The sequence below is a fragment of the Carcharodon carcharias genome, chromosome 7 (genome assembly GCF_017639515.1).
Source record: "Carcharodon carcharias isolate sCarCar2 chromosome 7, sCarCar2.pri, whole genome shotgun sequence".
In the NCBI taxonomy this organism is placed as follows: Eukaryota; Metazoa; Chordata; class Chondrichthyes; order Lamniformes; family Lamnidae; genus Carcharodon; species Carcharodon carcharias.
In genome coordinates, this window is record NC_054473.1 from 45240690 (window position 1) to 45253348 (window position 12659).

The 12659-nt window shown below is 43.6% G+C and overlaps 1 protein-coding gene across 1 annotated transcript in view; it reads left to right on the forward strand.

Moving 5' to 3' along the window:
• Positions 1-12659, forward strand: part of LOC121279750 (receptor-type tyrosine-protein phosphatase gamma-like) — a 783231-nt gene that overhangs the window by 726916 nt on the left and 43656 nt on the right. The window contains exon 22 of the mRNA XM_041191026.1: positions 6112-6258. Within this exon, the coding sequence (XP_041046960.1) occupies positions 6112-6258 (147 nt within the window). The remainder of the gene's footprint in view (positions 1-6111; positions 6259-12659) is intronic.

Sequence of the window (12659 nt, forward strand, 5' to 3'; positions counted from 1 at the left end):
TGATCCCAAAAAAGTCATGGTCACCTTGGCTGGTTGCCATATACCTTCTGAAGGATCTTAGTTGCAAACTTGTCCCAATTGTAAACATGGCAAATGTGTACCTATGTTTTTTAGTGCATGATGATCATTTTCTCTTGCAGTTTTAAATGTTGCTTTCTAATGTCAGAGAAAGTAGAATGGGTAAGAATAGGTAAATGGATAGGTGCTGGTCTGCCAAACATGAGCTGTACCAGTGATGGAATAGTTACGCTTAATGGTATCGCTCTCAGGTGTAACATTGAAATGTGCAGATCTTGCTTGGTCTGTCTACATTTGCAAATTAGGGATCTCACCATGTGAATCATTCGTTCAGCTAGGCCATTAGATCTACGGTAATGAGGAGGAGTAGTGTGATCAATATTCCACTTCTCACACATTACCTACAATTGCTTACCAATAAATTGCAGACCATTATCCATCATGATTTCTCCATACACACCAAATAACCTGAACATAGCACTTAGAGTGTGCGCGACTGTTGTGCTTGACGTATTGTGCAATTGTCAAATAATGGAGCACTTGGTAGAATAGTCGACGATGATGATGAAGTCAGTACCATGGACATGAAATAGGTTGGATGTGATTTTGGACCAAGGATGGGTGGGAACTTCATGTGGAATCAGTGGTGCTTTGTGCTGACTTGGCATATGCTCTTGACATGTCTCGCACTTCTTGACGACGACTTCATTGTCATTGTTCATGCCTGGCCAATAGACTTGCTGTCTTGTGAGTCTTCTTGTCCAATCCATGCCCATGTGTGAGTGATGAAATTGTTCAAGAATATCAAAGATTCTGGTGTGAAGACACGGAATAATAGAGCGCAAGGAGAGCAGCGGAGACATAGGATAAAAGAGCATGAGGAGAGCGGTGGAGACACAGGGTAAAAGAGCGCGAAGAGAGCTGTGGAGATGCAGGATAAAAGAGCGTGAGGAGAGCGGCAGAGACACAGGATAAAAGAGTGTGAGGGGAGCAGCGAAGACACAGGATAAAAGAGTGCGAGGAGAGCAGCGAAGGCACAGGATAAAAGAGCGCGAGGAGAGCGGCGGAGAGACAGGATAAAAGAGTGCGAGGAGAGCGGAGACAAAGGATAAAAGAGCGCGAGGAGAGTAGCGGAGACACGGGATAAGAGAGTGTGAGGAGAGCGCCGGAGACGCAGGATAAAAGAGCGCGAGGAGAGCAGCGGAGACACAGGATAAAAGAGCACGAGGAGAGCGGAGACACAGGATAAAAGAGCGGCAGAGAGACAGGACAAAAGAGCGCGAGGAGAGTGGAGACACAGGACAAAAGAGCGCGAGGAGAGCGGAGACACAGGACAAAAGAGCGCGAGGAGAGCGGTTCACAGGATAAAAGAGCGCGAGGAGAGCGGAGACACAGGATAAAAGAGCGCGAGGAGAGCGGCGGAGACGCAAGATTAAAGAGCGCGAGGAGACCAGCGGAGACGCAGGATTAAAGAGCGCGAGGAGAGAGGCAGAGATGCAGGATAAAAGAACGCGAGGAGAGCGGAGACACAGGATAAAAGAGCACGAGGAGAGCGGAGACACAGGATAAAAGAGCATGAGGAGAGCAGAGACACAGGATAAAAGAGCACGAAGAGAGCAGAGACACAGGATAAAAGAGCACGAGGAGCAGCGGAGACACAGGATAAAAGAGCGCGAGGAGAGCGGCGGAGATGCAGGATTAAAGAGCGTGAGGGGGCAGCGGAGACGCAGGATAAAAGTGTGCGAGGAGAGTGGAGACAGAGGATAAAACAGCGTGAGGAAAGCGGCGGAGACGCAGGATAAAAGAGCGTGAGGAGAGTGGAGACACAGGATAAAAGAGCGTGAGGAGAGCAGAGACACAGGATAAAAGAGTGCAAGGAGAACGGCGGAGATGCAGGATTAAAGAGCATGAGGAGAGCGGCAGAGACGCAGGATAAAAGAGCGCAAGGAGAGTTCCAGGGAATAGAGTTGGAGGGTGGAGTTCCAGAGAGGTGAGTATAAAAACCTTACCTCGGGGATTCGTGGACCCTCGGGTCTTAAAGAAAAAATTAAAAGTGGCGTCACGGTAAATCTGTAACCTGATTGGCTGGTAGAGAATCTACACTGAATGTGAAACTAAAACATTGTTAAACTAATTAAACCAAATAAATTAATCACTTAATTAATAAGTAGAGGGTATCTAGACCAGAATCAGGGGATTACTGTTCTTAGAATTTAACATTTATAGTAGAAATCTAGCCCTAGGGAATGTATAGTTAATAAGGAGTTAATAAGCAGTTATTAGATTTAAATTAATTTATTAAATAGTTCGAGAAATGGCAGTTGCTGGGGTGAATTGCTTCACCTGTGGGATGTGAGAAATCTGTGACGCTTCAAGTGTCCCGGACAACTACATCTGCAGGAAATGTACCCAAGTGCAGCTCCTCACAGACTGCATGGATCGGTTGGAGTAGCAGTTGGATGAACTGAGGAGCATTCAGGTGGCGGAAAGCATCATTGACAGGAGTTTTGGAAGCATGGTCACACCCAAGGTACAGACAGATAGATGGGTGATTGCTAGAAGGGGCAGGCAGTCAGTGCAGAAATCCCCTGTGGCTGTCCCCCTCTCTAACAGGTATACCATTTTGGGTACTGTTGGGGGGGATGACCTATCAGGGGAAAACAACAGCAGTAGCCAGAGCAGTGGCACCACGGCTGTCTCTGTTGTTCAGCAGTCGAGGGGGTCAAAGCACAGAAGAGCAATTGTCATAGGGGACTCTATAGTCAGGGGCTCAGATAGGCGCTTCTGTGGTCGTGAAAGAGACACCAGCGTGGTATGTTGCCTCCCTGGTGCCAGGGTCCAGGATGTCTCTGATCGGGTACAGGACATTCTGAAGGGGAAGTGAGAACAGCCAGAGGTCGTGGTACACATTGGTACTAACAACATAGGTTGGAAGAGTGACGAGGTCCTGCAGCGGGAGTTCAGGTAGTTAGACAGAGTTAAAAAACAGGACCTCTAGGGTTGTAATCTCAGGATTACTCCCTGTGCCATGTGCCAGTGAGGCTAGAAATAGGAAGATAGTACAACTGAACATGTGGCTGAACAGATGGTGTAGGAGGGAGGGTTTCCGATATCTGGATCAGTGGGATCTCTTCGGGGCAGGTGGGATCTGTACAAGAAGGACGGGTTGCATCTAAACTGGAGGGGCACCAATATCCTGGCTGCAAGGTTTGTTAGTGTCACTCAGGAGGGTTTAAACTAGTATGGCAGGGGGGTGGGAACCAGAGCAATAGGTCAGCAGGTGAAATAAAGGACTGGGAACCAGTGAATATGGCCAGTAGGACTAAGAGGAAGGGCAGGCAGGGAGAAAGTACTGAACACAGTGGGACTGGGGGTCTGAAATGTATTTGTTTCAATGCGAGAAGTATAACAGGCTAGGCAGATGAGTTTAGAGCTTGGATTAGTACTTGGGACTATGATATTGCTATTACAGAGACTTGGTTGAAGGATGGACAGGATTGGCAGATAAACATTCCAGGATTTAGATGTTTCAGGCAGGATAGAGAGGGATGTAGAATAGGTGGGGGAGTTGCACTGCTGGTTAAGGGGCATATCACAGCTGTACAACAGGAGGACACCTCAGTGGGCTCATGCAGCGAGGCAGTGTGGGTAGTGCTCTGGAATAGGAAGGATGCAGTCACAATGTTGCCGGCAGGAGATTGAGGAACAGTTATGTTGGCAGATTTTGGAAAGATGTAAAAACAATAGGGTTATTGTGGTGAGTGATTTTAACTTTCCCTATATTGACTGGGAATCACTTAGTGCTAGAGGTTTGGATAGTGCAGAATTTGTAAGGGGCATCCAGGAGGGCTTCCTGAGACAATATGTAGATAGTCCAATAGGGAAGGGGCAATACTGGACCTGGTATTAGGGAATGAACCCGGCCAAGTGGTCGAAGTTTCAGTAGGAGAGCATTTCGGGAAAGGTGACCATAATTCAGTAAGTTTCAAGGTATTGGTGGATAAGGATAACAGAAGTCCTCGGGTTAAGATGCTAAATTGGGGGAAGGCTAATTATAACAATATTAGGCAGGAACTGAGGAATCTAGACTGGAGGCGGATGTTTGAGGCCAAATAAACAACTAACACATTGGGGGCTTTCAAACGTCAGTTGATAACAATTCAGGACCGGCATGTTCCTGCTAGGATGAAGGATAAGCATGGCAAGTTTCAGGAACCTTGGATAACGAAGGATATTGTGAGATTAGTCAAAAAGAAAAGGGAAGCATTCGTAAGGGCTAGAAGGCTGGGAACAGATGAAGCCCGTGGAGAATATAAAGAAAGTAGGAAGAAACTTAAGCAAGAAGTCAGGAGGGCTAAAAGGGGTCATGAAAAGTCACTGGCAACAAGTATTAAGGAAAATCCCAAGGCCTTTTATACATATGTAAAAAGCAAGAGGGTAGCCAGGGAAAGGGTAGGCTCACTCAGGGACAGAGATGGGAATCTGTGTGTGGAGCCAGAAGAAATGGGAGAAATACTAAATTAATACTTCTCATCAGTATTCACCAAAGAGAAGGACTTAGCGGTCGATTTGTCTAGGGAAGAGTGTGTAGGTAGCCTGGATCATGTTGAGATCAAAAAACAGGAGGTGTTAGGCGTCTTGGCCCACAGCAATGTACGCTGTTTAAACATTTTGAATTTGGATAGTAGGTCAGCTACATCCCAATTCAAACTGGGGAATTTTGTTGACATTTTGATAATATCCCATTGACCTTCCTTCTCTTCTCGTACCTGGAATGAGTGTCACTGTAGCCGCTTTTGTGTGCTTTTTCGAAGCTCCACCGTTATAATCGCAACCTTCTCTGGCTTAATTTCTATGACTTTTTTTGTTGTTTTTTTCTTTTATTGGACTCTCCCTTATTCGCTATCAATCCAGCCCACACCCTGGTCACTCACTTTTCCCGACTGAGCTAACCCGGTGCTGGTCCTCTAGATGTGCTGTCCCACTCACTGAACTGACAGGCTATGTGCTGCAATTGCACCTCAAGGGATCCGTCTGCTTACCAGCTCTTTACTTGAGTATTATGTTGGCACTGTGTCTTCAAAGCTTTTCTGCACAGTCAGCATGCTGCGGTTTCAATACTCTCTGACACTGCGGTTTTGTTGCACTCTGCCAGAATGTTCAGGGTTGTCTCATGCCACATAGCACGACCGAAGGCTGTTCACCCTGTCATACCTGTACTTAACCTTGCTGTTTTGCTATTTGACCACTGATCACCATGTTGCATTTATATAATGAAATAAAGCACTGGTAATTCATAAGGGATTAGGTAATGTGTTTGGGTTAATTTATTTAGACTAGTTACATGAGAATATAGATACATGGCTAGAAAGCTTGAAAACTATAGCAACAAAGCGGCACGTGCTGTTTTCTGCTCAGAGGCTAAAGTGAAATTGAGACTGGATCACATGACACACTTCCCTTTTAGTGATGGCATGCGGCAATACCTGAAAGGCATATGACAATACTAATGAGCCCTAAAGTGACAATAGCATGTGTAATAAAAGCAATTAAAAAGTAATTAATCCATAACTTCCTACCATGTTGAAAAAGTAATTTCACTGTAAACAAATAAAAGTGTCAATCATCCAGACTCTTTAAATTATCAATAACAAAAACCCCAACCCTTTGAAACCACTTAACCTTGTGTAAATAAGCATTGTGAAATTTACAGCACAGATCAGAAAGCCATAGCTGTCAATCAATCAATGTTTTTGCTGGGGCACGGGTGTTTCATCAGAGTAATGGATGCTTGGGCTTTCAGACACGCCTTATTATGTATGCTCAGCTGAGAGCCCAGACATCCATCATGCTTGGTGAAACAGCTGTGCCGAGAGAAAACAATGCTTGAATACTTAGCAGGTTTGGCAGCATCTGTGGAGAGAGAAAAATAGAGTTAACATCTCAGGTTGATGACTTTTTATCAAAATTCTGAAAGATAGATAATGACATCTGATCCTCGCATGTGTTAAAGTTAGACTGTGCATGCAATGACTGTAGCAACATAAATGAACAATCCCAAATATGTTGTTTGTTATGTTCTTTGCCTTTAAGGAACAGTACATTTTTATCCATGAAGCCTTGCGGGAAGCAATACATGGGAAAGAAACAGAAGTACCTGCCACTCAGCTACACAGTTATGTCAACAATATTTTAATTCCGGGAATATCTGGGAAGATGAGGCTCGAGAAACAGTTTAAGGTCAGTTACTAGAAGCAGAATATTTTTCTATTCTGTGCTCTGTGGCAGTGTGTAAGTGTTTGTTGAAGGTTGTTTGCTTTAATCCTTTTTCTGCCCTCTCTCAACTATTTCCCATGGATATCTGAATGGAACAATGCAAATGATATTTATTTTTAGTCTTAATAAATATTTATTGACATTAAACCTAATTTCAAAATTTGCAGATTTTCTAACATAATTTCCTAATGTGGGTATAAATGAATTAATACCAAGTCTATTCATTCCAGAGTAATTTGAAGATTAGATAAAGGTACTGGTGGACGATATATCTTCTCATCAGCTGATGCTATTTTTCAATATAGGTATTTTATTAAGAATTTCATACAGTTTAAGGTCAGTTAATAGAAGTAGAATAAACCTTTGATGTTCCCAAGTTTTATAAAAATATTTTTGTAAAGTTACTGAGGAAGATGCTCTTATTTCAACATTTCTAAACTTGCTATTTTTGTCTGTGTATTTAGAATGCCTTCTTCAATTTGGGAAGTGCCTAGTATTCATTAACACCTTACACAGCAACATGGCTAAGATTAAGGACCTTTTTTTAAAGATTGCAGACAAAAGTCTTCGTCCTACCACTCTGGTGCAGCCTATTGGTATTGTACCCACTACAGCTTCATTAGACAGTGTCTGCTTGTGGTGATCCATTTTTAAAAATGCTTCTAAAAAAGATGTATTTGATTACTTGGAATTCCTCTGTGTTGGTTAATGGTGATGATGGCAGCATTTACTCTTACTTTTTCAATTTTTAAGTGAGCAATAGATACAATAAATGTTGGTTTTAAATTTCTCTGATTTAAAGCCAAGTGGCTTCCATGTGTGCCGAAAACAGATTTGAAAATAGATTGGCAATGGGATTCCTACTTTACTGATCCATAATGGGAACATCCTGTTTTTGTTGAATTTCCTCATAAATTTAATTTTTTGCCTATGGTTCTGATCTTACTTCATAAAATCATTGTGTTGAGATCAATCTGAAACCTTTTCAGCATTCTGCGTAATGTGAGCAGATTACAATTTGCACAATGACAGTGGCTCAGAGCTTTCTTGGGATGCATTATTTACATGTTTATTTTTTCAAAGACTCAGTTGTGTTTAAATCATGTTTTTAGAAAATGAAATGTAAAAACCAGTATTGCGTCTTGACCCAAGGGAACAATAAGGCCACACTATACATCATTCAGCCTTGTATTGCTTGATCAATAGAATGGAGAACCTGTACTACTTCTGCTTATTGCGCTCTTTAGAAGCAATCTGCATAAATCTAATCTATTCAGCCATAATATTTGATGATCATCACTTCATTAACTGCTAAACATTCAGAGTACCTTACTATGTTCTTACATGCTCAAGTTAATATAAGTCAGTTTTCATGTATTAGATTCTACTGCATGCCCAAATAACCTGTCGTTCAATGTTATATAACTTCTGCTCCCACACTAAGGAAAAATAAATCTGGGAAGGAGCTTGTTGAATGAGGTCTCGATCCCCTGGGCTTTGCCCCAGAAGGATTTCTCCAGTTCAGCAGTACTAAGCCTGCAGCTGAAGTGTATGTGGGCCAAGTGTAAGATACAAATTGAGGGAAGGGACATTCTCCATTTGCTTGAGCTGTGACCAAATGGAGTGTTGCTTGGAGAAACCTGGTACTGAGGCTTGCACCAGGACACTCTGCACACAACCTGGCCACCAGGGGCCCTCCAGCCGCCGAGGGAAAAGTGGATCTTCAGGCCTCAGGACGTTCTGGCTGCTAACCTCCACTCATCAGCAGGTTTAAAATTGTGAATGATCAAACGAGATTTGACTTGTTTTTCCTTCCATCTCCCCTCACTCCCACCCTCGTCTCCACCCCACCCCACCATTACCTCAATGTTCCAATTCTACTATTTCTGCTAATGAACAGAGAAATATTGCTGATGTTCTGTTTAATTAGAATAAAGATATCACAAGAATATACTCTAATGCATATTATTCCTCTGGACTAACTCAATGCTTCAAAGATAGTCACACCTGTTGACTGATTTTGTTTAGAACTTTGTTGAGCAGAAATTTGGCTTTATTTGTTACCATTATTACCTTTATAGCTTAAAATGACTGAGTAAACAGTCAGACAGTAACTAAACAATTATTTTTATATTAACAATTTCAATGTTAAAAGACTTTTATATTCAGATACATTTATATTAATGATGAAATTATGCTATGTTCTGCTGTGAAAATTTGTAACTTATTATAACAAAATATACTTCTTTTAATCCATCTTAAATTATGGAGTGTGTAGTGGACCGGGTGAAATCTGAAGTGAAGTGACCTTAGTGTATTTGATCAGTCAATACTGGAACGAACATCAGAGCCGAGTGCATTGAATTTGTCGCAATGACAATATGATCAAAAAACAAGTTTGGGATAAGTGAAAATTCAAGCCAGTCTGAGTCTGGTTGATGTTGGTTAGGTTTTGTTTGGAGGTATGTGAAATAAATGAAATGGAGTGGCTTTCAGTAGGATCCCCCCTTCCCAATGCTGAGTCCCTCAATCAGGCATTGAGTGCCTTTGAACAAGGGACTGCCCCCTGAGAGACTGCAAGCAAACAAGCAAGGGTTAATATGCTGCACTGCTTGCGTGGTGAGCCCTTTGCCCACTGCTAGTTTAATACCAGCTGAAGTAAGGTGATGTTTGGGCATTAATTGCCCACTTAAAGGGCTTCAATTGGCGGCGGGCTGGGAAAGCCATCCACAGGCTCTCCTGCCACGGACTTAATCAGGGTGGAGGTGGGAAGGTGGCAGGTTCCCCACCCACTACCCTCCCACCTGATTAAACACACCCCCAACCACCAAACGCACCGGGGGTAGGGCACAAGATTCTACCCATTGTAATTGCTCCATTCTGGGCATCTGGGAAAATGGGGGCTACATTGAGCTACTTCTTTCATATGTTATTATGTAACAATAGGGGTCAGTGTAGCAAGGACAGATGTCTCCCAGAATTAAATCTGTAGGTTCCTGGCAACATAATTTGGAGGAATTTTACATGAGGTTTCAATAGGAATGTTATAGATTTTGCAAAGCTTAATACAATACCTATTCCAGGTTTAACAATTGACGGGTGCACCAATATGTCATCTGCTGTAGACTGTGTGAACTTTAGAATTGAAACAGATTGCTGAACATCAGTAACATAAATATGATGTTTTGGCACAATCAGCTAATCATACTGACAATCAGCCCCATCTATTTGATTTTGAGGTAGGTGAGTTCAGGACTGTCGTGTCCCTCCATCAAGTTTACTGCTCTGCGTGGCTTTCAGTTTTACTGTCTCAGGTGGACGGAATGGATTCCCTTTTCACTATCCCAAATGGAGTTACAGTATTCCATCAGATTTGCTGCTGAATAGTTTGATTGATTGAGGACTAAAGACAGATACTGAGGATTCTTGGCTGTAGTTGCATGAGTGCAAATCATTTGCAGCTATATTATGGGCAGCTTGTGGTTGCTTGCCAATAAAAATTCTTCTCCACCCAGAGAACTTATACTTCTAGTTGTCCTCATCACAGTGCTGTCAGTACTTCTGCTTTTCAACTCTGAGGGCAGAATTTTATGCTGGTGGGATTTTACAGTCCTGCCGAAGAGAATGGGCTTTTGGATGGCTTGTCTCATTTTATGGTCCCACCCCTACTGCAATGGGCCCGTAAAATTCCACCCCTAGACTTTAGACTGGTGCAGTCTTCACAAGTATGTGACAAGTTTTTTTTCTGTTTACAAATGTGCAATATTAAATCATGTTCAACTCCATCAACCCATCATTTGTGCATGATATCATCATGCACTGAACTGGTTGACCCAAGTGACAGAAACAGTTGAAGTAGATGACTAAAAAATATAAGTGAATTTCCCAGATAAAGCTTTAACAAACCATGCTTCTGTGCCTTTGTAGCTAGCCACACTTTTCTGAGATCGAGGTGTTTAACTTTCTTGTGCTTAATCTTAATTTTGCTAAATGGTTTTGGAATTTGGATGTTTGAATTTGGATGTCAACTGAGGTTTCAACAAACATATTGTTCAGCAAATCTACATTGCCTGCATGAAACCTGCATGTGACTGAGGACATTGAGCTGGGGACAATGCTTAGAAAATATTTGGTAGTCTCAAAACTTGCCTTAGAATCATGGCATGGAATTTTTAACACTTAGTGCAAATCTGGGACAATTCCGCCCTAAGTGCAGGAGAGGTATTTTACCCGATGGCCGCACTGGCGGCTTTTCATACCGTATCCTCCCAAACCCGCCACATTAATTATGCATTTCTGGAAAACACACCATTTCCATGGTGGATGGGCTCTCATTCACCTACCATGTCATGACCTCGGCACTTCAACACGCCAGGCACCATATTTAAAATGCACCTGCTTCCAGCCCAGGATTGTTGCACAGAAGACATGGCCCCAAAAGGCAAGGAGACTGCAGCCCCCAAGTTTAGTGACACATCCCTCAAGCGCCTTTTGGACACCGTGGAGACTCGCCATGATGTCCTCTACCCCCGCTCTGGCTGAAGGATGGGCAGCAACATTACCTCTCCAGTTTGGTAGGCGATGGCAGTTGCGATCAGTGCCAATGCTGCACAGAAGAGGCTGGCTATCCAATGCAGAAAGAGGACGAATGACCTCATCCTTGCCGCCAGGGTAAGGCAACCATCTCATCACTCTAAATTCGCACACTCAAGCGCATCACACATGCATTGGCATCTCACTCACTGCCAGCTCAAGGGACATCAGCACTCATTCTTTCACACATATCCTCAAATCTCCATCTGGCCTCATCTCCTCTGGAGACTGCCTCCTCAGCCTTCACCAACTTGAGGCTACTTGCATAGATCAACTTGTGCTCCCACACAAACCTTGAGGTACCTCCATTCCCCATAACAACCCTCACCTGCAGCCTCTTCTCTTGCCTGAGCTACTTCTCCACCTTCCTGAAACATGTTCTAGCGCTGCAGCCATACAAAGCCACCCCTGGCTATCGCTGGTCTGGTAAATAGAGACCTGCTGTGAGACCCCCTAAAAATGATGCGGTGCTGCCTGTGAAGCTTGGCACTGATGATTGCGAGTGCTGCCCGCAGCAAGGTAGGCAAACAAACCTCAATGTCCCGAGGGAAGTGCAGCTCGCCAGGTGCACGTTGTTTATGTGCTGTTGTGAAGCATGTTGGTGTGGGCGGACGATCCAGGGGTGGGGGGATGAGTCTGGTGTGCTTATAATGACTTGCTTATGTATTACAATGAGGTTTCCAACGTCAGGTGGCAGGGAACGTGGCCCTCCATCGACGGGCTAAACGGATGATTACAAACTGGTTTCACGACATCTTGAAACCAATTTTTGGCCTTCTCGCCATATTGTCCGCTCATGCCACTAAACATGCCCGACACCAGTGGGCCTGGACAATTCCATCCTTGGTCTCTGTCAAAATGGCAACACCATTAGTGGGTCAGGAATCTATCAGGATGTCTACCCATGGGCTCTCAATCTTATCTGGAGATCCTGCTGAGGGACTGAAGCGATGTGATGTTTGCCAAGAACAAGCGAAAGTGGACAACCCCTTAAACCAAGGGCAATTAGTGATGAGCAACAAATGCTGGCTTTGCCATCCCCACATCCCATGAATGAATGAATAATAAATAAATAGGTGTGAATAGAAGTGACCAAGGAAGGTGGCAGCAGGAGTGTGATCCCTCCATCCTGGAGGCAGTGCACTAAGGACCAAGGATTTGGAGACCAGGAAAGGTGAATGCATAACACTTTAGGAGCTAAGCTCCACACTCTGACTTTTCCAACATTCTCCTGCACAGCACTCCTCAGCTCAACACACCTTGCAGCAGCACTTATTCCTTTCTTTCCAGGCACCTCACATCCCCATCTGGACAGCCAGTACTCACACGCCCTCAGCCTATTGCCCTCTCCTAGTGATGCCTCGCAGTCACTCTCTACAAATGTCCTTCCTTCCTATCCACATAAGCCATGTCTCACATTCATAATTCTCTGCTTTCTTTCCTTGCAGGGGAAGAGAGGACAGAGACCTGGAGGGTTGACATAACAAGGTGTTGTTTAATGGTAAAGATGGTCTGCTTGGGCTGTACGTAGGTTTGGCTGATAAATGGGAAGTCACTCTAAGCTAGCATCACCTTGTTCCAATTGGTCTGGACATATCGTCAATTTCTTACACTTGGTATTCCTTTTGAAAGCTACCTTGAAACAGACCAATTGATGGTCTTTTGTGCCAACAAATCATCAAAAATAAAACATCAGTTACTGCTATATTTAATGCACAGATGTCTAAGGCATGGTCCATAAACTTCTTTGATCTGGTCTACAGGGTTCTTGC